Source organism: Toxorhynchites rutilus, chromosome 2 (assembly GCF_029784135.1).
Source record: "Toxorhynchites rutilus septentrionalis strain SRP chromosome 2, ASM2978413v1, whole genome shotgun sequence".
Taxonomy (NCBI): Eukaryota; Metazoa; Arthropoda; class Insecta; order Diptera; family Culicidae; genus Toxorhynchites; species Toxorhynchites rutilus.
Genome location: NC_073745.1, coordinates 259,557,293 through 259,583,950, shown reverse-complemented (window position 1 = coordinate 259,583,950; position 26,658 = coordinate 259,557,293). Strand labels below are relative to the sequence as shown.

The 26,658-nt window shown below is 37.4% G+C and overlaps 2 protein-coding genes across 3 annotated transcripts in view; one reads left to right on the top strand and one right to left on the bottom strand.

Annotated features, from left to right (window-relative positions):
* Window positions 1-26,658, bottom strand: part of LOC129769152 (uncharacterized) — a 314,394-nt gene that overhangs the window by 190,831 nt on the left and 96,905 nt on the right. The window contains exon 1 of one of the 2 annotated variants that reach the window (XM_055771243.1): window positions 18,304-18,326. The exons of the other annotated variant lie outside the window; for it this stretch is intronic. The gene's annotated coding sequence lies outside the window, so the exon portion shown is untranslated. Of the gene's footprint in view, window positions 1-18,303; window positions 18,327-26,658 lie in introns of those variants that run through there. 2 annotated transcript variants of the gene reach the window in all.
* LOC129769153 (serine protease inhibitor 2) lies at window positions 8,084-20,813 on the top strand. The gene is made up of 7 exons (XM_055771244.1): window positions 8,084-8,243; window positions 19,180-19,286; window positions 19,355-19,558; window positions 19,620-19,833; window positions 19,892-20,283; window positions 20,346-20,496; window positions 20,566-20,813. The coding sequence occupies exons 1-7, from the start codon at window positions 8,219-8,221 to the stop codon at window positions 20,700-20,702; spliced, it is 1,230 nt and encodes a 409-aa protein (XP_055627219.1). The 5' UTR covers window positions 8,084-8,218; the 3' UTR covers window positions 20,703-20,813.

The window sequence follows — 26,658 nt, the reverse complement described above, 5'->3', positions numbered from 1 at the left end:
TCTAATGGTCAAGCCCCTTCACTTGCTACCCATTTTGATGGGGTTTGTTTTGAGAAAATATGTAATTCGCCATTTCATGGTGGCGGCTAGTTCCATTTTTTTTATAAATAACTGTGTTTACTAGTCAAACCCTTTCATCTGATACCCATATTGAGGGGGTTATGAGAAAATATGTAATCCGCCATTTTGTAGTGGCGGCCATTTTGGATTTACATTTTTCATAAATAATACCTACTTCTTCTAGTCAATCCCTTTCATTTGATGGGGTTTTGAGAAAATATGTAATCCGCCATTTTGTGGTGGCGGCAATTTTGGATCCTCATGAATAACTGTGTTCTACTATTTTTTTTTAATTCTTTATTTGAGAGGTTTTCAGCCTCCTGGGCTGGTTCGCCTCGTGTTCTACTAGTCAAGCCCTTTCATTTGATACCCATATTGATTGGGTTTTGGAAAAAAATATATATCGCCATTTTATGGTGACGGCCATTTTGGATTTGTATTTCTCATGTATAACTGTGTTCTACTAGTCAAGCCCTTTCATTTGATACCCTATTGATGGGCCATGGCCATTTTAGATTCTCATTTTTTTCATGAATAACTGTGTTCTATTTATTAGTCAATCCCTTTCATTTGATACCTATATTGATGGGGTTTTCAGAAAATGAATAATCCGCCATTTTGTGGTGGTGGCCATTATGGATTTGCATTCCTCAGCAATATCTATGTTCTATTAGTCAAGCTCTTTCATTTGATACCCTATTTATGGGCCATGGCCATTTTAGATTTTTATTTTTTTCATAAATAACTGTGTTCTATTAGTCAACCCATACAACATACAAACATACAAATTACAGGGTTAGCTTGCGGAAAAAAATAACTAAATCACGATTTTTCACATTTTTATTTTTCACTTTTTTTGTGATAACGTTTTCGGCAGAGTTACCGAGTACAAAGTTTGGCCTTGTTATGATGCATCTTCAGTAAAAAATAGGTGGCGCTACCTTCATTACAACGGGCCAAATTACCGCTTCGTCATCTTGCCTCTCTCTCCCCTACCTTATAAACTTTTCAGCCGAACTGTGTTACTTCGGATGCCGTTATTATCAGTTATTTATTTCCAAATTGTTATCGTGGAACGTGATTTGTTCAATCCACAAAAGTATATTCCGGTTCTTCAATTTTAATCTAAAATCGCAGACCAACAGTTACGATTAGGTTTTCCGAGTTATTATTGACTGCTAGCTATGAAAGTAGTGATGAAAATCGATCCTTTAAAAAAAATCGCAGAACAATGTTCCAGTCTTCATCTTCGTTTTTCTCGAGTCGATTTGAATGTTACATTGTTACAGATATTTTGTTGCGAGGGGAGTCCCTGCACATAATTATGAGTTAAAATAGAAAAAAATACAATGAATAGCGTTTTTGTTTGCTGTGTGTAAATATGATCGAAAGATTTCATTCACAATTCTTCAATTACTCAAACACGATTCAACCGAGTTACGATTTTTAACACTCCTATACTCGCTTAAAAAATCGTGACTCGTGTACTTACAGAGTGTGCGCGTCTCTGTAATATTGCTATTGTGTATTTTTAGACGTTATTGGTATTTATTCTAAAAAGAAGATATGAATGAATGAAAAAACTCCAGAAAATATATATCTTTAACTTCATTCAGTTTTAACAGTAAATCAGTTCAACCACCTCAATCATTCTCGGTCTGTCAAATCTATGCGCGAGTATAGGAAGGTTAGTAACAAAAAAAATGTATTACCACAACTATTCGGTGTTCAAGCTAACTGATTCTTCTGTTGTGATAATTTCTGGTTGCACTAGAGATGCACTATACGATGATGATGCTATTGGTGGTGACGAAACCGTCACGTCGTTAACCAGTTCCGGTGATCAGTGCAAAAAAAAAGGTTTCATCGATCAGGTTCTTTGATCCGATAAACAAATTAGCTATCATCACTAGAGGAAAAGTTTCCCATGAGCAACAGGGGAAATTCGATGATGCAAACCAGCGTATGGATTACGATTGGTTGTTCTGTGGTTCAAAACCATTCATCAGTTCCTCTTCCCAAACTGGAATCACTTTCGTAGCATATGCGCAGCATGATTTGAAAGAGTTGTTGAGATACTAGAACTAATGCAATCATATGTCCGCTGAAGCATTTCATGTTTCATGATGAATAGGAAATAATATTCGTATATTTTGAGTGTCAGTGTCACTTGCTTCGTTAAGACGTCATGATACGAATCCGATGAAGTAATGGGGTGCGTGTCCTTGAAAAAAGGTGAGTTTAAAGTTATTTTGAGTTATTACATGGATATAATTAACACTGAATTTGCTGTCCTATTTCTCTCACAAAATCTAAGTGCATGTAGATTTGAAGTAAGGTTAATTTGCCTCCCAAATAACCATATCACCATCAGACGTCGACACTGTACACTCTGTTCATCTTCTATAAGACCACCCTGATTATATTTCGTTGCAACACAAACAGTTAGAATTTCAACAAAATACATTCATACATTGTTGAATGCTTAGAATAAAGTGTATTTAACGTCATTTTCGTGCAAAAGAGTTGTTTGTTTATTTATTGTGCTTAAATATGATGATTTCAGCTGTCCAATTTCTATAAGACCATTTCAAAATTCATAAGTATTATCAATGAAATATTTAAAATGGTCAGCTTATTTACATGCCAATAATTGCCAACCTTGCCATTTCGGCTGATAACCTGGAAAGTTCGTGTTGGAATACTATTTCCCATCTTCTACTGAACGGATTTCTCGATATTTTTTTTTCATGTTTCCAAAATTGCGACCTTGAGCTCTTCAACCATGGTGTACCGTATTCCCTCACTGTAGATTCCGCGTACAAGGATCCCCCTAAGATTTTCAACAGGATTCAAGTCTGGAGAGTGAGCCGGCCCTTTCATAAAATAAAAATTTTGGTCCTTAATCCATTGCTTAGTTTTCTTCCTGGTATGAATAGTAGCATTGTTTTGCTGGAAAGTGATTTTTTTGTGACGATATCGACGCACAAATGGTAGAAGAGATTTGATAATACTGCTACTTCTACAATAAATCACGCCAGTAGCTGTTGAAACCATCAGGACCATCCAAATTGAACTTTTTTTTCGCGAGTGAAGATAATCTATACATTGCTTCTCGTTATGGTATATAGCAAAATGTAATCTTTTGGAAACATTCTTTATCATAACATACCATGCTCCACTGTCGGTTCATGTGAGCTTTGACAAAACTCAGATGTCTTCCGATGTAAGATGGTGTAAGATAAGGATCTTTAACCTTTTAAGCCCTCTTTATGTGAGGATTTCTTTCCCAAAACTATATGAATTTTCACCCGAGAACCATTTAAATGAGTAATTCCAAATGAAATCGACAAATGACAAAACATGAGTATTTTTGATTCGAATGAAAGTGTGTATTCCGTTTGGGTTAGAGGAAATATGAGTTTTCCACAGCAATTAGGGATTTTTTTGACTCAAGCGTAACTTTTGAAAAGGGCGTATCGATTTGAGTTAGAGAAATCTTTGATATTTTATATCTCAAAAACTATGAGTCGTACCGAAATAGTGTCTTAGAAAGAGTTATAGAGTATTGATGGTTGAATATGAAAAAATGTACACTGAGAAGAAAAATTAGTACTCTTTTTTTTATTTACAAAATAAAAATTCAATTTGCAATATCCAAAATACATATTTTTAATTTTTTTTATTTTTTCATACAAAATACAAGTCATGCAGAAAATTTAAAAAATGGGCCCAAGATGGTAAAACTATTTTTGACGACATCGAACATCGATTTTTTAGGAATTTTAAAAACTTCGAATTTTTGAATGTTAACAATCCTTTTTAGCCACAAATTATGAATCCTGATGTGATTTAAAACAAAAAAGGTTATTATCAATCTTCTTCTAAATGTAGCCATTCTCGAAATATTTAAAAAAAATATTTCTAATTTATTGCCTTTTTTATAGTAAATAATCCCTTTTAATATGTTTGTCGTGTTATACCGTCATGTTCAGAAAGTTTTATGAATTTGCTTAGAATTTCCAGCGAATTTATAAGCGAATTCATAAAATCTCATGAACATGATGGTATAACACGACAAACATTTTTAAAGGGCCTATTTACTATTAAAAAGACAATAAATTACAATTTTTTTTTAATATCTCGAGAATCGCTACGTTTAGAGGGAGATTGATAATAGATGACTGCTAACTTACAAAAACTCGAAGTTTCCTAAAAACTGGATGTTCCACAAAGTCTGCATTTTTAGGATGATTTCGTTTGGAATTGCACAATAGGAGGAGGAATTTTATTCAATTTATTTAAATAATGCTCTATTTGCATAATTCTAGCTATTTCCCACTTATCCCGGCCAGAGAGCTTCGATTTAGATGGTGCTCTCTCCTTCTTGTCGTATCTTTGAGGATTCGCCAAATAATTGAACACTACTTAATGGGATCGTCCAATCCGACGAACAATTTCTCTGATACCAACATGTAGTGCATCGATTTGTCTTTCTTCTCTCTCCGTGAGCACTTTTCCCTTCGGCATTTTCCAGTTTTACTGATCAAAACAACTAAAACAACGGATAATGTAACTGGTTTTATAGGAACCTGACACTTGAAAAATAAAAAAAAAAACATTCGTTTACGCTCAGCGTTTGCACACACACATATGAAATTCATGCAATGTATGGTAGTCACAATTCCCTACACACTAGAATATAGATTGAAGCATTGTTTGTTTACAATGACACAAAGCAGTGAGATCAACACCTGGTTTTATAGAAGTTGGCCAGAGTTTACCTACGACATCGCGGATCTTGATGTGTCAAATTCCTTATATTATGCAATATGTCTTCAATTACGATCTAATACGGTTTACTGTTGAACGAATTTCCACAGCATGTAATACATTTTTTCGCAATACAGGTCGGACTCGATTATATACAATTGTGGACTCGATTATATACAGTTTGGAAAAAAATATTTTTTTTATATTTAAAATATGGCTTATTTCAAGAAGAAATGTAACCTTTCAACGTTGAGGTTAAGTTTAAGTGGTTATTAACTGTACAGTGGGGTCAAAATTTGTGAAGATTTTGCTTGAATTATAACCAGGAATTGTTTATATCGATATTGCAGCCAAATTAAGAAAGATAGAAGTTGGGCGTAAAAGAACAAATTGTAGAGCGGTTGAAGAACTTCAATTTAGTTGATAGAAACAGTCTAGTTTAATATAATTTTAATATACTTTTTAGGGGGTAATAATAACAAATTTAAAATTATTATCTTTTAAGTTTTTCATTTCCAAAATGTTATTAAAATCCACTAATTTAGTTGTTCCACTACTCTATCCTGTACGCAATTTTCTCATCTTTCAAATGAAAGCATCAGAATCGTATTCCGTAGCGTACTTTTTAATGTAGAGCAAGTTTGAGGCAACAGAGTCCGAAACAAAAAAAAAAGTTCTATAGCTTTGTCATTGATGAAATTCGAACATATGCGTAGGAGGAGCTTTTTCATCAAATATGATCGTCTATCACCTCCTGAGAGAATCTGGATAAATTAATTTTTTTCATGTGAGAAAGGTGTTTTCTGACTTTGAGGGGATGAATCAAAAATCAAAACCCTCTTTTATTTCCAAAAAACCAAAAATACATGCAAAAAAAAACAAGTAAAAACAATTTTTTCACTCGATTATATACAGTGAAAAGAAATCAAAAACTGTATATAATCGAGTCCGCGCATGAACGTATAATTGATATAAATTATTCGTTCATGCGACTCACGAACTACATCAGTCTGATATGCATATATGATTTCGTTACGATGGACCTGTATAGTGTTTATCAATGAAATCGGGATTTTCGCAATTCATGCGATTTAGGATCTACACAATGTATACTTTGAATCACATTATATATGATTGTGATTCGATCCCACTTTATATGCGACTTAGAATATGCCAAGCTACGTGATTTAATGTTTGCTGGGTGGGAGCCGAATTGTCAGAGTGTCTATGCGGATGATCTTAATGTTTATATCAGGGCTAGGTAAGCTGAAGATTGCAAAGAGGCGAAAGCTGTAAAAACTATTTTTTCGACAAAAATTTGACCTGGACACGGGTCAAGGCGAGAGCTGCGGATCGCCCAGGATGGAAGCTTCTGACGAAGGCACTATGCTCCCAGCGTGGAGCGCAGCAACAATAAGTAAGGAAGTATAATTTCGATTATTGGCCCTAAAGAAACTCCAATGTTTGAGATTTTGTTCCCATCTTCCATTTTAAGGGAAAAAACTGCGACTGTCAAACATTGGCTAAAATTTGCATTGGCTTTTTAACGAGTACAAACGCACTGCGACAAAAATTCACTATAATTAGAACATCAATTGCCCTAATTTATTAATTTCGTTCGTCCGAAATGAACGAGCACAGATGAATAAAAGTCTCTAAGGAAAAACCTGCATCAATCCACCTATGGTGAGACTTCCATTATTTTATATCATTTTAACTTGTTATCGGCAGGTTATTTCTTCTAAACGAAAACTATTGCTGGTTTTTCTTTTTTCGACGGTGGAGAAATGTGAGTTCTCAGGAATAATTCGATTGTTCGATTGTACTTTTTCCCACTTTGTTTCCTTTAAACGTATAATTGAATGGTTTTGGTAAAGGTTTATATATTTTTGTGTTGGATTATGTTTTTCTTATTACAAATTAACATCGATTTTTTTTTGTTTCCAGAAAAAAAATATTTGGAACGGAGTCCACAATTTTTCTCACCAAAAAAATAGTGGCGGCGTGCAATTTTCGATATTTTGAAATATTTCAATAACATAAAAAATGACATTCGATGTGACATTACAAGTAACAATGTTTTACATTAGTAGATATAACAGTTCATGCATAAATTCCAGTTTAACATGCATACACCTGGAATAACCTACTTCGAGACAACCCAAATTAATGGAATCAACAAACATTGATATGATTGAGCTAGATTTTGGAGCCAAAAAATACATGGAACCTGAATGAAACTTCAAAACCCCCTCAAAGCATATTTTCCCCATAGTAAAATTACGAACGTTCCGAACCATTTTTCAAGGATCTACAAACGCATGCAACCGCACGACCAATATCTAAATGTGAAATAGGGTTACACTGAATCCATAGTAAGAAAAACATAGCAGGATGATTCAGGGCTAATGTTTTCGATGACCACCCTCTAACGTTCTGGTGTTCAACTCAAGAAATAGAATAATCGAAACCAAAATAACCGCAATATCATGGTCTGCCAGCGTTCGGAGTTTATCTTGAATATTGAAGCCGTAGAATGAATGTAGAGATGAATTTGTATATTCTGGGGGCTGAGTTTAAGTGTATAAGCGAGTCCGCCAATTAGAAAATAACCCAGAAAATTATGTGCAACTAAAAGTTGTTGTATTAGTGATAAGGAGCAATCAATTTATATGGTCCAATCCAATGATTTATGTATGTAAATGCGGTTGATCGATACAACCGACGATAGAACATACAAACACGGCTTCAAAAATCCTAATAACACAAACAACGCTCACACTGAATCTACCAAACTACTGAGAATCTCAGTCTCGGTCTCGCGAGGGGCTTACGAAAAATCGGATTTCCCGGTCGTATAACGGTTTAGAATACGCTTAACACATAGCATTTGTTTGCTGACCTCATCTTGGGGAAAGTTACAGCGAAAGATACTTCATTATAAAACAAAACATTTATTGTTAATAAATTTTGATATCAGTCGGTGTAGGTAGCAACTCAAAACAATGTAATTACAATGTGAAATATTCAATAAATAATTCACAGATTACATTCGCACTCGAATAGCACAGAGTTCATCTTCAAACCTTCTTAGACTGAGCTAGTGAGAAGCTGAACCTATGCTCGGCCTGCCTTATCTAGCATCTTTATCGAAAACCTTTCGCTGAAAGTCTGAACACTCTTTTGGGGAAAACCCCTCCACTTGTTGTCGTTCCGATCGGGTTTCGGTGCGGTTGTTGCTGCTACGAGTGCTTCATAACCGTAGGCGAAACATATTCCGCTTCGCATCGCGTCGCATCGAATCACAACAGTTATCAATTGCTCGGCAGAGTTCAGTTGCTGCTGGTGACCGGTCGAGGAAGGATCCCTTGAGCAGTTTAAGAAGATGCGTGCGTTCATACTATTATTCGGTAAGTGGAAAAAAATTGTGATTTCTGGTGTGTAAACCTATCAGCATCCAAAAAAAAATCAACCTGGATTTAATCCACCCAAAACATGGGGTTCTTTTAAGTGAAAATCGTTTCTGTGTTGTGGCTTCCCGTTAGAAATTCGATTTTGATTAACTTTGTTTGCGTTGGTGACAAAAGCCGGCTTTTTGTTTTGGATATACACAGAGGAAGGAAGTGGGAGCTGGCGGACGAAGAGAGCTAGTTGGCCTCAAGGTGTTCAAGGCAATCTCAGTCTACAGCAGCAACTATTCGGCGTCAATTGTTGGAGGAAACGATTTTTCAACGGTCGCTGATAAGAGACGTTCCATCGCAGCAGCATGTTTATATGACCCTGAATTCTAAAGGTTAAAGTCTTCGTGATGTGAAAAGTGGAACAACTGGATTTGTAGAAAGAGTATACCTACAATCATTACAGTGTTCGAGTGCGGTCAGCTTCCGCGCGCCATCTTTAGTGTTGAAAATGAATTTCTAGTCTGGCCTAGGTTTGTTTAGAGTTAATGTTAGCATATTCGCGCATTTGACCCATCTGCAGAAGCTTGTCTAAGTGGTGTATTCATTCCAAACAACCGTTTTTGAGTGATTATAATTGAAAACCGGTCATTCTGGTTATTTTGCGGCCACAGAGAGTGATCTTAAACATTTTTTCCTTGTTGTTTTTATTGCCCATAGCGAAACGCTTCATCGCCGGGATTCCCCCGATCGAAGGAGACGGCAAGCTCGCGTATGTTTGTGGCGAGCGTAAATACCCCCGGGGCAATGAGAGACAGTTTGAGTCTGCTGAAGAACAACAAATGTTCGTTCGTTTTCGCAAAGCTTACGGCATCAGTTGGCTGGGAATTCTCCGGTAGACAAGCGGAAGCGTTTTGATGAAAACGGATGAAATAAAGAAAACAAGATTTTTTCTACAATTACCGACCATATATAATCGTCGTTGAAACTATTCTGGGATGAATTGTTAATATTTTTTGTGAAGCTTTGATAAGATATGTACGGTAGACTGCCAATGAATGTATGGGAAAAAGTGACCTTCGAGATTTCGAACGGGAATTCTTGCAAAATATTGATTCTCGAAAAAAATATTCAATGCAAAATTTCAGCTTAATCGAACTATATTTACTAGTGTCGTAAAGTCGTCAAAGTTTGAGTTTTTTTTTTTGAAGACCGTAGAATCACCCAAGGATGAGTGAAGAATCAGATTTTTAAAAAAGAAATTGTTGTCAAATGTAACAAAAATGCATGAAATGTCAATGCCAAGAATCGACTTTTCAACGAAGTCAACAGAGTCCTAAAAGTCAATATTTCACAATTTTTTTCAATATAAAAGTGAATCTCGACGTTCCATGCAATTTTTAGTAATTTGGCATCAACTTTTTTGACGTGGGACTAAGTCTAACCGGAGTATATGGGGGTAAAATGAAAACCTAAACACAGAACATGCAGGAAAAATATAAGATTCCAAATGCTTATAACTCGAACATTTCTTACTGTGTAACAGTTGCCACAACTGTTTTCATCATGTGATATTTTTGGATTATTTATTGACTTATTTATTATTGGTGTGCATATTTATTGAGTGTTGTTTATTTATTTACATATATTTTTGTGTATTTATAATTATTTATATATATATATATATATATATATATATATATATATATATATATATATATATATATATATATATATATATATATATATATATATATATATATATATATATACATAGTTATATATTTATTTATTTATTTATTGGTTAGGATAGTTAGTAATTATTCAAATATAAAAATTTAAATTCAAAAACTCACACTGAAACATTTACAGTGTACCTGTACTAAGTCACAACCGAAAGTAAACTAAAAGATACTCCAGAAAGTATACTTAAGAGCTTAGATTTCCCATCCCACCTCCCTGGAGCTGGGCGAAAGCTCAATCACCAAAGTTGTTCGGCCAATGAGTGTCTGTTCGCGCAGCGCTTACTTTCGTGGCCTTGAGTTTGGGGAGGGGAATGAGAAGGTCGTATTCAAGGACGGTTAGTTGAAGCAAGATGCACACAAGGGGATGCTTTGGGGAAATTATCTTCGGCTGAGCTTGAGCTCTGAATCGCGAGATACCCTGCGGTTTATCTGAGGACTACAATGTTCTTCGACCATTTTGCCTTGAACTGTCCGACGTCGCGGAAGCATTGTGCTTTTTGTTCGCGATCGTAATTTTGTTAGCATTGTTCCTAGATTCCATAGAACCGCGTAATTATTCAAGCATGAAACAAAGCGACTAGAGAACAGGGAAATACGTCATTGGCAAAAACCTGGTGAACCAATCACGCCAAGCAAAGACAGCGTCGTCACCATCGCGCCTTCCGAGGATCCGCTGAGCGATACCCACCGGCGGATAATTCTACGGAAACAAGCAAAAGGAGTGGGTGAGGAAACTTGTGTCCTCACCGCACTCCCCAGGTACCCTGTATTGTATAGTTTTGTCCATGTGCACATGTGATGTCCCCATAGTTTAAGCAAAAGTTAAATGTACAAATAAATTGTATAAATGTGAATCTGTAGTCCACTCAGGAAGTTTTTCGTCATGTTGTTAAGTTATGAGTAAAAGTCATATGTGATCCTGTAATCGTTCACTTTATGTTTCATTAAGGTTTCACGTTATCCGTGTTTCGAGATTATTATTTGGATTTCGTTGTTGTTTTGGAGCCTTTGTTTCCCAGATGGTTGAGCCAGTCTGGTGATTTGTTCGCTGAATACTTCCGGTGATGAGAAAACCCTGTTGTGGTATTCTGTGCTTTTAGGGTGATTCTTGGTCGTTTGATGGTTCTCTCGGAGTACCCTACGGGTGTCTTCTAGAAGTCTTCGCTGGTTGGAATTGGTACAGATCGATCGTCCCCCGATCCTGATAAAAGGATACAATTTAGGCCTGCCTGTCAGGCCTCTAGCTGGGCAACTAACGCGGCGATTGGTCCTCGAAAGAGGTGGCGCTTAAGCCAATCGCTTAAGAGAGGTCGGGTGGGAAAGCTGAGCTGTTAGCCTTCTTCGAGCTGGCCGTAGGTTCCGGGTTGTCTTTTGAAACCCGGTCCGCTACAACTGGATCGGAAAGATGTTTGCATCAATTGATACGGAATATCGCAATTAATAAAATATTATTTGTTCATTAGATAAACAATTAAATCTCAAGCGTTATCTAAACGCCCCAACTGCATAGTTTTGATAGACCCGATTTACGGTTTCCCGAACACAAACTTCAAAATCAATGTACCTGTGGGAATCCGCTTAGCAAATATACATGCAAGTAGGGGGTATTTTTGTTCCAACCGAGCTGTGTTAACCTAACACGGACTTCAAAATCAATGTGCCTGGGGGAATCCGCTTTGCAAATACATGAAAGTCAGCCTTTTTCAGGAAGTCAAGTTCGGAATATTCGAGATAACCATCAATCTAAGGCATGACGGAGAGCAACTCTAATATACAGCTTTCTTTGGATCGAATTATCGTTCGTCTGATTTATGATTAATGGCAGTATGTTTTCTTTATTAACACTTCACTTCACGAAAACACCATGATTGTACTATTGTTTGTAAATCACCAATATACTGTCAGAGAATTTCCTTGGAGTTTAGATGCTATTTTTTTTATTATTTTTTTAGGCGTCTCGTAAAATCCGTTGCAATTATACGAGTCGCAAAAGTCGCAAGAATTGAGAACACAAATTTGAAGATTTTTAGAATTCTGACAGATCACACACCGCAAAATGCTACAGCCGTCAAGGCGAATGTGTTGAATTCTCGATTACTCAATTACTCGAAGGTCACATCAATTGACCATTTTCATCGACAAAATTATGCGTTTCACGCATACGAAATCAAATCGCCCCAAGAGCCCAAGCCTCTTGACCAGTTGACTCTTTCAGTGTAGTATATTCTCTAATAAGAAGCAAACTCGAGAACATTTTTTTTCATTCTCCAAAAAATCCCGCGGGTTTTGCCGGAAGGTGTCATTGATCGTTACTTTTTCGAGAAAACCCCCAATTCGATGATTATGGTAAATAATCAACGATATCGTGCTAAAATCCATAACTGTTTCTTGAAGTAGGACTACGTCTTACATTAAGGGTGGCAAATCAGAAAACAGGTCACGTCTTTATGAAATAAATTTAACGTTAATAACTATTTTTGCTGCGAACGGATTTTAACGATTTGCATACCAATCGAATCGGAATATTTCTAAGATTTGTTTGATATGCTATACATTACAATCCCATAGTCTGTGCATGGTTTAAATTGATAAAAATTGGAAGCATTCTCATTTCCCCATACATTCTTTCTGTCTATTTGTGTGCTTTCCCGAACAGAGCTGTCAATAACGGGCAATTTATGCAGCCGCTAGAATAGAAACAACGAAGGGGATTGCGACCAGTTAGTGTGTTGTTCTCGCAAAGGCAAGAAAGAATCGTTGCTTCTCGAAATGATTCTACAAAACCACGCAAGCCATTAAACCTTTTCATGGTCCCCGGAACTTTTTACTAAAGAGTTATTTATGAAATTTCGACGTATTTGATAAACCGAAATAATAAACCAACATATTAAAAAAAATACGTAGTCCTACGTCCCGAGCGGTCGTATCTACGGGGGTATCCGATACAACCCCTCGATTTTTTTTCTCGAAGTTTGATGAACTTGCGTTGATGGCATTGAGCATCGTAGGCTGTCATTGTGAAGCGAAAAGTATAAAGGTTTTTCAGGTGGTAAAAACACACTTTCAAAATTAAAATTATGAATGAAAATTTACTTTCACGTACCAACTACGAGTTCTATGTAATTTGGTAATACGCGTGTTTTTTCAAAGATTGGGAAAACTAAACAGAAAGTGTACACCCAAAATTGATTTTCAGCTCATGTTTTGTCATCCCGATTTAATGAGCGTAAAAATGACAGAAAATGCCATGACTCACAAATACTGGTATAATATACTAACTGACCCGGCAAACTTCGTCCCGCCCAAAATTTATTTTTCGTTATCACATCCACGTTTTCTTACCAAGCGCATGTTCATGGGTCCAATCGCAGAACTTTTCATTGATTGGTTTTCTGATCGATCCTTCAAAATTACCTTCTACTATGAAATTTCTTCCACCAAAACTCGTCATTATAATATGAGATTATTTTCAGACACAATTCTCGTTCAAGATTTGTCAACTACTTGCAAATAACATGTTCCTCCGTTACATGGAATAAATGTTTGATACAGAAAATATGATAGAATACAGACAGCATTCCTTTCTCGAGTTTTGCTCTTATCAACACATTCGGCGATCCATTTTTATTTACATAGACAGAAGACGATATAGGAGTGCGTTTTATCACATGAAAATCCATTTCCACTTTCGAATAAAGAATAATTTCGTTAGTGCAAACATCGAATGGACTAACAACACTTATCAATATGTAATTGTAGAACATATGCGAATTGAATTTTCCCATTTTCCTTCAGAGTTTTCCGAAAATTTTTGATTTTCATGTTTGGTTGGAATATGTTTGATTGAAATATTTGCATTTTTTTCATGGGACCCCCACTCCATTCCACAGGAGGAAGGGGTGTCTTTCCAACATAGAAACATTTCTCGTACCCAAAAACCCTCACATCCCAAATTTGGCTCCATTTGTTTGTTTAGTTCTCGAGTTATGCATAAGTTTGTGTTTTATTTGTATGGCAGCCTCTTTGCTCTTAGAGAGGGGGTGGGTGAGTCGAACCACCATAAAAACATGTATTGCTACCAAAAACCTCCACATTCCAAAATTGGTTTCGTTTGCGTGATTAATTCTCGAGTAATGCAGAAATTTGTGTTTCATTTGTATGAAAGACCCCCACCACTCCTTAGAAGGGGGGGAGGAGTGTCTTACCACCATAGCAACATTTATTGCACCCTAAAACCTACACATGCCAAATTTGGTTTCGTTTGCTTGATTAATTCTCGAGTAATGCAGAAATTTGTGTTTCATCTGTATGGCAGCCCCCCCTTAGAGAGTGGGAGGGGTCTTGAACTATCATAAGAACTTTCCCCGACCCCAAAAAACCCTACATACTAATTTTCATGTCGATCGGTTCAGTAGTTTCCGAGTCCATAAGAATCAGACAGACAGACAGACAGAAATCCATTTTTATAGATATAGATAGATATGGTACAGCAATATCAGATTAATACGAACGATCGAAACAAGAGACATGTTTCAAATAAGCACGCATTACTTGGCCACGGCCCAGACCGAGATGGATAGAAATCTCCTTTAAGCTGGAAAGTGTTTTCTAGGAGTAAAATTAGAAAACACTTTCCAAATTCAATTTGTAATGAGATGTAATATTATCACGCTCCTCCCCAACAGCATCATTAGCTATGTGGATAGCGTGATCGTGTGAAATAGTCTTGCATTCCAGCCGGCCTTGGATCGATTCCCGTTGACGTCGTTTGAACTTTTATTTTTGGGTGCAATCCCAATAAAGATGAAAAAAGAAAAAAGAAAGAGATGTCTGCTTCCATACATACAAACATTTTAAAGCGTGGGGGACAGATGGCATTATTTGCTTATTTGACGCTTCAAGGCATGGAATGACATGTTTTCTGTCGAAAATGAAATGCTTTCTGACAACGCTAGTTTGGGTGTTTCTGATTAAGATTTTATGTTATAATGATGAGTTTGGGTGAAAGCATCAGTACAGTGAAGTAAGTCTCAGAAATATGTGCTCTAATTAATCAAATAACATGATATAAAATTCTAAACCTACCAACCAGATAGAGAGTAATTTTCATGTCAAAAACGGATGTTGCCACCAGACGTAGGCTCTTGCTCTGTTGTTATGGTTATGGCTTCCACATTATCTGACCAATGGTGTAAACTACCGTACAGATGGATAGTTTATGGATTTATATATTGATAAATGATAGTTTCTACGCTGGAATATCTTTGTTTCTCGTGTTTGTACCTCATTTTAATTTCTTCATTGCGTTATCCGCGATTTCCGTTATTCGCGTTGACCCTGGTAGACTATTTGGCGGATAACCGAGGCTCTACTGTAGTTTAATTTTGCGTGGTGGAAATGTGTGTCCTTTTTTATTGAGTTGTTTGAAAAGTCAATTTTACGTTGGGAAACCCAATCGCACTTCAGAACCGGAAAAAGAACACAATTTCCGAATTAGTCTATTATATTGCAATCAGTGCTAATTTGAAATTGTCAAGTTAAAGAGGCCACACCGATTACATATCGACGCTTTGCGGTCTTTGTCTTTGTCTGCTCTCAGTCATCATACCTTTTTTACCGTTCCGGTCATTTGTCTTATATTTTATGCAACAACATAACCGTTCAAACTTTTTCTGAACGAATTTCCATATCTATTGAACATTTTCACGAATACCAAGGTTCACTGCGTTCCGAAGAATAATACATTACGGTACTGCTTGAGAAAAGGAACGTGAAGAACTCCACGTATGAATCAGTAAAACAAAATTCAACTGTTCAATAAGAACAGAATATAAGGAAAAGAGATAAATAAATATGTAAAATAAAATAAGACTTTTTAATTGATAATTATAGGAGGTTGTGTGCAAGTTACGACCGCATTGTTGACGTAGAACTACTCTGTAATTTAATTCAAGCCGCTTGGTTATAACTTCAGATAGTAATTAATAATGCTAAGAAATTTTAGAAATAACTGTTTAGTAGAATGGTTTGGTCGCCCTGAAATAGTTTTTTTTTTGTCGTAGAATCAGTTGACGATAATTGATTTATGATTCATCCTTGTCATCGCAGAACAATACACAAGCTGATCCCATATCGCACTTTGTTTCATGTCAATGAATCGAACATTTGCCTCGAATGCTATTCCGATGGCCTTTTTCGCAATTGACATACACTCGGCTACACCAGTACCATTATTCCACATTTCATAACTACATCAATTTTTCTCTGGCACCGAATGGAAACAACAACAATGGCAATACATACAGGTATCAAATATCATGCTACATGTTATTTTGTATAGTCTCAGTGGAATCGTACCTCTAGACATCGTTCGTACGACGTAAACCAACCAGCACCAAACAAGCGTTCAACATAGCGTGCTTGAAGTTACTAGGAATATAAACAGTTCTCATCATTTTGTGCTATTCTTAAAATAAACGCTTCTGTTAATATTACTGGCTAGTTAAATTACTTTCTCGTGCTCGAGAATAGCGCAGCTGTCATCTTTGGTGAAGAGTTTTGCTACCGACAAGCGAAACCAAATCACATACAAAATTCCAGAACGACATTTATTTTCTTGGTGACTAAATAAACGAAAAGAGTCGCATTGCTCCATTAGATTAGCACTAATGTCATCCTCGATGTCAGGCATTTTTGCGAATGGCACACAAAGCCAAAAAACGCAGAACATTCCAGCACGACATTCACGATGGTCTAGCTTGATGATTTCCAAAATAATTATGTGGCGCACAATCTTAACAACTTGCTTCGCCATAGCGTCAGTTTGATGCATTAATGCAATGTCAGAGGCACCAACGGATACCTTATGATCCCGCAAAACAAACAATGTTGACTGCTTCGAATATAGAGAAAGATTGAATATTTGCCTCAGCAGAGATCCATTATTCATACCCTAGCGCTAATATTACCTTTCCGCTATCTCCCCTCCTTGTTTATATTATTGCTGCTGCATAACTTGCACCGCCAAATCGTCCATCATAGCATAAAAAATTAGGCGATTGTTGCATCGCGACAGGACCAATGTACAAGGGAGAAGCTACAGGTGGGGTTTCAGTGTAGCGAAGATGTACTATTTGTACCTGCGGATTATGAAGCAGGCACGTACGCACACAAATATCCATATATCGATGGCTTGAAGCAACTAAATATATACACACTTATCTCCGGTTTGTGTTCTTCTCAAAAAGCCCTTTCTGTTAATATTGCCGGTCTAGATTAGCTTAGCTGTTATCCTTGATGGAGAAAGTTTTGCTACCGTCATGCGAAACCAAATCACACATGAAATTCCAGAACTATTATTTTCTTGGTGGTCCGATGATAGCCTAGCTTGTTGATTCCCCACACATTATGTGTTAATCCAAAGGCTTCAATTCGATGCAATAATTGCAATACCAGAGACATCAGCGAGTGAGTAATTTGGTCGCGTCCACAGCTCAATCCGAAACGAAGAAATGTGATGACGCAAAACAAGGAAGAACAAGTGATGTTCATTGCTTCTAATGCCGAACCAGACTGGAAGCTAGCCTCAGCAAGACCCAACATTTATACTCTTGGCCAATATTCCTCTTCGTTCGTTTTGCTTCTTTTTTTCTTCGTTCATGGAGACTTTAAATCATTCCCCTTCGTTGATCGCTGATAATTTGCTCGTTGTTGATGGCATGGGTAGGGGAGCTCCCAATTGAGCAGAACAAATGTATGGGAAAATGGAAATATTTCTAGTTTTCGTCAGTTTAAATCGTTTACACAGTAGGGGATTGTAATGTATAGCATAAAAACAAATCTTAGGGAATTTCCGATTCGTTTGGTGTGTAAATTGTTTCTGATTTGGCACCCTTAATGGAAGACGTACATCAAAACCATTATTCGGAAAACAGATAGCAAACCTTCCAACTCTCAAGACTTATAAAGTTCGTACATGGTTGCATTACAATAACTCAAAAATTATTGATATTCCTCCACAATATAAATATTCCTTCCGAATACACCAAAAAACTCGTAGATAAGACCAAAGACAGCTAAAGATAGTTGCAATGCACATAATATACCATACTAATGACGGAATTCTGAAATTGGTCGAGTTGAGATTTCAACCAGCGTACGATTATGAGTTCGAGTCAATTTTCATACATTAGCACATACATTCGTCATTTTTAGAGAAATTAAAACCATTATTGTGAAAGTTATTATTGTGAAAGTTTGAGTCACTGTAAAATGAACTGTTTAGTTTCATTAAAGTTTCAATCACATGTTTGGAATAGATCTTTCACCTGTAAGCAAATATCCAGAAACACACCTGGAATGAAAAAGATAAGAACATTTATGAATAAATTTATTTTACTCCTATCTGTTATTAAGCAATGGTTGAAAAGTTAAAGGAAAAAAGACGAAAATAGGAAGGAAGCAGGGCTAAATGTAATCGGGAAAGCTTAGAATAGAGGCAAAAGAAGGCAAAAAGCGTGAAAATGATTTTCAATTATAATTATGCTGTTGCTTGAGTGCACTAGAACTTTCACTCAAATTATCAAAGTGATAAGTTATCACTGTTCATGGATGACTCATAACAGAACTGATAAAATGTAATCATCAGGTTGATTTCTCGATCTAAAAGAAGGGTTTTCGCACCCTAATCCATGAAGTTTACTCAACAAACTTGATCCATTCGGAGTAAGAGGAATTGATATCCGATCGGAAACAATTCGTTGTAATTAAAGATATTCGAATTTTCACCAATGGTATAGGAATTGATTCAGCTTTATTCTATTCACGTAGTAATGCTTAATCCATAGTAGCAGACATGGAATCAGGTTTAATGTATAGGGGGTCCAAATCCGTATTTTTGGCATTACGTAATATGTGCAAGGCGCCTAATTCATTTGAAAAAGGATTTTTTTTAACTGAAAAAGCTGGTTCCAATATGAACAATAACAAAGTTCGTAAGTAAATCCAATAACCATAACACCACTTTGCCAATTCCCCGAAATGATAAGGTGCTAGTTTGTGCCAATGAAACACCTCTCTAAAGGTTTTTTTTTTTGTTAAGAACCAGAACCAGAAATCAGTAATATTAATAACCGAACAAATGGTCTTTTTTTGGATATCAATAAAGCGACTAATCCATTTTCTCATTACACAAATGCTTCCAGCTTGCGTTCTAGCAGCATGCAGCGTACGAGCAGATACCTTCGATCAGCTAGAGGATATACCCTTCCGGGGTACCAGAAACGTTCAATTCGACTGGGATCTAACAAAGGTATATATTCTGTTATTCACAGTTATTCACAGTTGCTTACTTTTGTTGTGTTCCCGCTCTACTTCCAGCGAATCTTTAAGTCCGAGAAATCCAATGCCGTATTTTCACCCTTTTCGGTCAAAATTTTACTCACACTACTCTACGAGGCAACCGGGGATGCGGCTGGTCTGTCAGACACACAAACAAAGAAGGAGCTTTCAGTTGTGTTGGACAACTCAGGGGACCTCAATTCAACACGAGTGATGTACCGATCTCTGTTGGATTCGGCGATTGTGCGTTAGCTGTTTCTCCGTTCAGCACGGGCAATTAACTATTCTCTTCCTTAATCCACAGGCTGGAAACAATGATTACGATCTGCAGATCGCAACGAAATTTTTCGTTGATGAATTCATTGACGTTGTAAATAAGTATCAAATTATCTCGAATCATTTCTACAATGCGACTGTTGACAAGGTACAATTCTCCAACCCGCAAAAGGCAGCAGACTACATCAACAGTTGGGTTTCCCAATCCACCCGTAACCGTATCAATGACCTTGTGACCGCAGGTATAGTGAGATCCTTCTTGCTCTGGTATCCATCAGTAATGAACCAATATCCTTACAGATGGAGTGGAGGGTGCGGTCATTACCCTAGTCAATGCTGTGTACTTCAGAGGCCTGTGGACTTATCCGTTCCCGGAAAATGGACCTCGCCTTACATTCAACGCTGGTCGGAAACAAGTAGCTACAAGCTTCATGGAACAAAGCGGTCAATTCTATTACGACGACTCTAACATCCTTAATGCCCAACTGCTTCGGTTGCCGTATCAAGGAGGCAAATTTGCCATGTACGTCATACTGCCCCACCAGGACAGCTCGATCAATGATGTCCTGAACCGTATCAATCAGAAAAGTTTGCACCAAGCCTTGTGGTACATGAGCGAAAGTGAAGTGAATGTCACAATGCCCAAATTTAAGTTCGATTTCTCTGAAAGACTGAATGAACCCCTCCAAGACGTAAGTTAGGAAAATTTTGTTTTGGCGACCCCAGTGCCACTCAAAGTTTTCATGTGTTTTAGATTGGGATCCAGGAGATTTTCTCACAAAATGCATCCCTACCACTACTGGCCCGTGGAAAGGGCACGCGCGATCAAGTTAGAGTGTCACGGGTTTTCCAGAAAGCTGGCATTTCCGTTAACGAAAAAGGAAGTGAAGCGTATGCTGCCACAGGTAAATCAAACATGTTTCCATTACACTCTGAACATAATATTTCAAAAACTTATTTTTTTTTCATTTCAGAAATCCAATTAGTGAACAAATTCGGCGGCGACGGAACGCAAATCTTCAACGCCAATCGACCATTCATGTTCTTCATCGAAGACGAAAAGCTCGGTACGCTTCTGTTTGCCGGTAAAGTTGAAGATCCTACGAAGTAGATTCGGAAACGGGAGACTACACCCCAAAAATGATTGGTAGCCAATTTCGGAATTTTTTGTTTTTCCATGCGTACAAAACAAACGAAATAAATTTTAATGATATAAATGGTACCCACAAACAGTTTCATTTCCGTCGTGTGAATTAACGCCACCCAAAGTTCCGCTCTTGGGGTTTCTCTCTCAGCAAATTCCCGGTATTGGACACAAATAGAATGCATTATGTGCACTTCACTGCTCCAACAGCATTCTCCGAATCACTCACGCTTGATTGGGCTTTACTCCTTTCACTTGCTCGGATCAAAGAAATAAATTGATCGTGAAAAAATGTGGAAAGCTGAGCATACCCCCATTCAGCATTGGATAATTTGTGCAGCTTGAAGAGTTGCATAACCTTTCGGTCAACAAGAACAGTTTTTCTTGTGTTTCCGTTTTGACGTAGGACTACGTACTTCATTAAAGGTGCCAAATCAGAAAACAGCTATTTTTGCAGCGAACGGATTATGATCCGAAATTCTCTGAGATTTGTTAGATCTGCTATATATTACAGCCTCCAGGTTTGCAAGTGGAGGGGGGTAGCCTACTGTCCGAGGCAATGCTCTGCTGTTTCTGGGCTGGCGGAGCAGTTTGAGATTTGAATATTCTTACAAACAATAGCAGCAGCTCTCGTTTCATCTTGTGCGGAGATTTAAAGAAAAACGAACAAATTTCAATGCAAAACCAATCCTAACCACCTGATTTAATGCAAACTACCTCTTCTGAAAAAGTGAGCATTTTTCCCGCTCGCATAATATTTAACAAATGGAGCATGCATTCACAACCTTGACACAATACCCTCGCATCTTTCAAACAATCAAAAAGTGACTAAAGAATAGACTGTTTGCTCAGCCATCAAGTTTCTTTAAAATATGAAAGCCCCTGGTTTTGACCGCTCAGGGCCCCTGACCGTGGACGCTCAGGGATACACAATTGCCTACATTTTCAACAGATATACGGAGCATAATAACTATCCATCTGCTTGGAAAGTGGCGAAAATAATACATGTGGTCAAACCGGGAAAAGATTTCACATCCCCCACCAGCTATAAGCCAATAAGCTTGCTCTCAGCAATCAGTAAACTGTTTTAGAATCTTCTTATCAACCGTTTATCAGCGTTCGTTAGTAAAAATAATGTTATTCCTCCAGAGTAGTTTAGATTCCGAAGGGTTCACAGCACAATCCATCAGCTGCTAAGGCTCAAACATAAAGTTTATTAACATAAAGCACTATTTAAGACCACAGTTATGGCATTGTTGGATGTTGAAACAGCAATTGACAACATCTGGAATGATGGGCTTATTTACAAGCTTTGCCTCCTGAAAACACCAGTTTACCTGGTTAAAATAATTGGAAATTATTCCAAGATCGAACGTTCAGAATTTTTCTGGGCAATGTTGTGCCAGGAAACTGTCTTATTAATGCTAGTGTTCCTCAAAATAGCCTTCTGGGACCATTGCTTTATAATAGCTTTACGTCATACTTTCTAAATCTTTTATTTTATTAGGCTCATTTAGCAATTTAGCTATAACAGAGCCGAATTTATTCGTGTACATTCTTGACGTGGGACTACGTCTAACCGGAATTGATAGGGAGCAAAATGAAAACCTAAACATGCAGAACATGCAAAAAAAATGAAAAAAATTCAAATGCTTGTAACCAAATTTGACATGTTCTGGTTGTAGGGTTCAATAAATGTTTTTATGGTGGTTTGACACTTCTTTCCCCTCTCTGAAGAGTGGGTGGGGGAGAGTGCTGATCAACTCGGGCACTAATGAAACAAATGGAATCAAACTTAGCATATAGAGGTTTTAGGGATCAATAAACGTTACTATGGTAGCTCCACACTCCTCCCCCCATCGCTAAAGAGGAGCTGCCATACAAATGAAACACAAATTTCTGCATAACTCGAGAAATAATCAAGCAAATATGGTCGTATATGGTCGTACATGAAGAACGCATTGAGTCAGTCCAGAAAGTCCAGAAACAGTTTCTTCTATTTGCACTTCGTAAACTCAACTGGACCTCATTTCCACTTCCTTCATATGAAGAACGCTGCATGCTCATAAACATCCAAACACTAAAAGAACGCCGTGAATTTGCAATGTTTTCTTTTGTTAATGATCTAATTTCGCAACGAGTACAGTCAGCTGAACTACTAGAAAAACTAAATTTCTATGTACCTGGGCGTCAACTAAGAACACGAAATTTGTTTCTAGCCAAAACATCCAGAACAAATTATGCAAATAACGCCCCTATCAATCGCATGATGCGTATATACAATCAGCACTGCGAAATAATTGACACAACAATGAATAAAAAACAGCTAAAAAGAAACATGTACCGCAAAAATAATATTTAACCTAAGAAAACATTGTAACATTAGTGTATAAGTGTGTAGCCTACATTTGTTTGACGAAATTAATAAATAAATGAATGGAGCCAAAATTGGGATGTGAGGGTTTTTTGGTACGAGAAATATTTCTATGATGGCACTCCTTCCTCCTCGGGAAAGGAGAGGGGGGCCCATAAAAGTAATGCACATATATCAACCAAACATATTCCAACCAAACATGACAATTGAAAATCTTCGGATAACTTGAAGGAAAATGGGAAAATCCGAAAAATTCAATTCGCATGTGTTCTACAATTACATATTGACAAGCGTTGTTAGTCCATTTGATGTTTGCGGTAACGAAATTGATCTTCGTTCGAAAGTAGAAATGGATTTTAATGTGATAAAACGCACTCCTATATCGTCTTCTATCTATGTAAATAAAAATGGATCGCCGAATGTGTTGATAAGAGAAGGACTCGAAACTCGAGAAATGAATTATCCGATTCAGGGCTGTCTTCGTTTTATCATATTTTCTGTATCAAACATTTATTCCATGTAACGGAGAAGCATGTTATTTGCAAGTAAATGAAAATTTTGCACGAGGATTGTTTTTTTTATCCCATTTATTTATTTAAGGCTCATTAACATTTTAGCTGTAACAGAGCCGAATTTTAATCGTGTACATGTCACATGGTTATCATATCTATAATTAGCACATTACACAGTTGCCATTCGCCAGTATTCCTTCTATACCATTACATATGGTACAGTCACACAGTAGCCATTTAGGCGTAAGAGTATTCTATCTGTTCTTCCATTATCCAGTTAGACCACCGAACAGCGGAGACAGTTGATTGATCATTGTTGAGTTATTTATAGAATAGCAGCCCGATGTGTCTTGCAGAGCAGAGCAGTTGTATGGATGAATCGATCTCATTTCGACCGTGGATCGATCTCCATCGCTGATGATTGTTGCATGGACGTAGCTATTCTGTAACAACGCAAAGATGGTCAATGAGGGCCCTGAGTTTTGAACTCACGATCGATCGCTTACTAAGCGAACGCGCAACCAATGTGGCAACGGAGACCCCCACGAGGATTGTGTCTGAAAATATTCTGATATTATACTGTCGAATTTTTGGTAGAAGTACTGAAATTTATAGTAAAAAATAATTTTAAAGGGTAGATTAGAAGATCAATCAATGGACAGTTCTGCGATTGGACCCATGAACGTGCGTTTAGTGAGAAAACGTAGATGTGACGTTTGTTTGGTGCCAGTTGGTTTGCGTTGTACGAAGGATTTCTACAGGTGCGATCCCACTGCGGCAAATCTAAATATTAGGCTGTCAAAAAAGTCCTGCGGTATTTTTTTTGAATTTTCATTTGTTCATAAAATTAGTTACAATCATCTGTTTTAAGTCAAATATGCGCCGTTTTGTTCGATGACTTGTTCCCAACGAGATGCCAACTTCATAATACCCCTGTTATAGAAGCTCGCTTCCTTATTGGCAAAAAACTCGGATAGCCAATTTTCACAGGCCTCTTTTGTGGCTAACTTCTGGCTACCTAGCTCGTTCGCCATGGACATAAATTTAAAAAAGGTGGTAGTCACTTGGTGCAAGGTCCGGACTATACGGCGGATGCAAAAGAACCTCCCATCCGAGCTCCCGGAGCTTCTGGCGCGTCACCAAAGAAGTGTGTGACCTGGCGTTGTCCTGATGGAAGACAATGCGGCCTCTGTTTATCAAAGATGGCCTCTTCTTCATGAGTGCTACCTTCAAGCGGTCCAGTTGTTGGCAGTACAGGTCCGAATTGAGCGTTTGGCCATAGGGAAGCAACTCATAATAGATTATTCCTTGACAATCCCACCAAACACACAGCAGAACCTTCCTGGCCGTTAATGAGGGCTTGGCCACCGTCTGAGCCGCTTCAGCGGGCTTCGATCACGCTTCAGAAACGGGTCGATTGTTGCAATTCAGCAGCGATTCACATGCGTCGATACGGTCAAGGATGATTTTTTGCGTCAACGTGTCTGGCACCCATACATCGAGCTTCTTTGTGAATCCAAGCTTCTTCAAATGGTTAATAACGGTTTGATGACTTATCCCCAGCTCTTGGCCGATGCTACGGCTGCTACTATGCCGGTCTTTCTCGGCTAATTCAGCGATTTTGTCGCAATTTTCGACGACAGGCCTTCCGGAGCGTGGCGCATCTTCGACGTCCTCTACACCAGAACGAAAACGTTGAAACCATCGTTGTGCGGTGGAAATGGAAACTGTATCGGGTCCATAAACTGCACAAATTGTATTGGCAGCTTGAGATGCATTTTTGCCTTTGTCATAGTAGTACTGTAAAATATGTCGGATTTTCTCTTTATTTTGCTCCATATTCGCGACACTATAACTCAAGAACAACTTAACCAAACAAAACACTATCAAGGACTATATTATAGCGCGCAAAAATACCTTTCCAACAAGCTATAGTATGACTCGATACAATGAATACAACTAGAACTACGCGCTTACAACGACACCTCGCGGAAATACCGCAGGACTTTTTTGACAGCCTAATAACATTTAGCAGGATATTTGAAACCTGTAAGTGTTGCCATTGTTGTCGTTACGGTGCCAAAGATAGATTGATGTAGTTATGAGATGTGGAACAATGATACTGATGCAACAAGAATATAATCGCCGGAAGCCTAGTTTGTGTCAAATATGAAAAAAGCAACCGAAATAGCCTTCGCGACAAATTTCCACTGTATTGATATAAAGAAATGAATTGCGTTATATGATCAGCTTGCGTATTGTTCTGGCAAGAACAGAAATGAATCATCAAAATCATCATTATCGTCGACTGATTTTATAAAGCGACCTTTTCAGGGTGATCAAAATGTTATATCAAACAGTTAGTTCTAATATTTTAAAGGATTGTAAAAAATATCCGAAGTTATAAATAAGCGAACTGGTTTTGAAAATAGCGTAGTCCTACGGTCGTGTCTTGGACACAACCCTCCCATATTTTTTATTGAATTACCAATTCTTGGTGTTTTATAATAAATTACAATTTACGTTCTTTGTTATAATTTATTTATTTGTTAAATTTTCTGAATAATGTGTGTCTTTTTAAGGAATGACAGTTCAGTTGGACCCAGAGTTGCCAACCCTCGGTTTTTTCCTGTACATTGCCAGTTTTGTAAGCATGCCAAACTGTGAAAATTTAAAATCTCCAGTTTATTTTAAATTTTCACAGTTTTATCCAGATTTTTCTATTTTTTCGGCATTTTCCAGTTGTTTACTCCCCTAAATTATATTCTTTCCTTCCACTTGTGAGAATCCTACCTGGCTCCACTCACATCGAAGACTTTAATGATGATAATCGTCTTTTCCTATCTATAAAGCCATTCCATGCCAAACCGATATAGTGTTTCTCAGATTTTCGTCAAAGTGGTAATTTTGTTCTTGTTCACAAAACACTAGACCCGCATTGTTTTATTTTTTTTATTAGGGTGCCCATTTCGAGTCGAAATCGAAAATCACTTTTTTCCCAAATGTGACTTTTTTGCAAAAATAACTTTTGAACCAC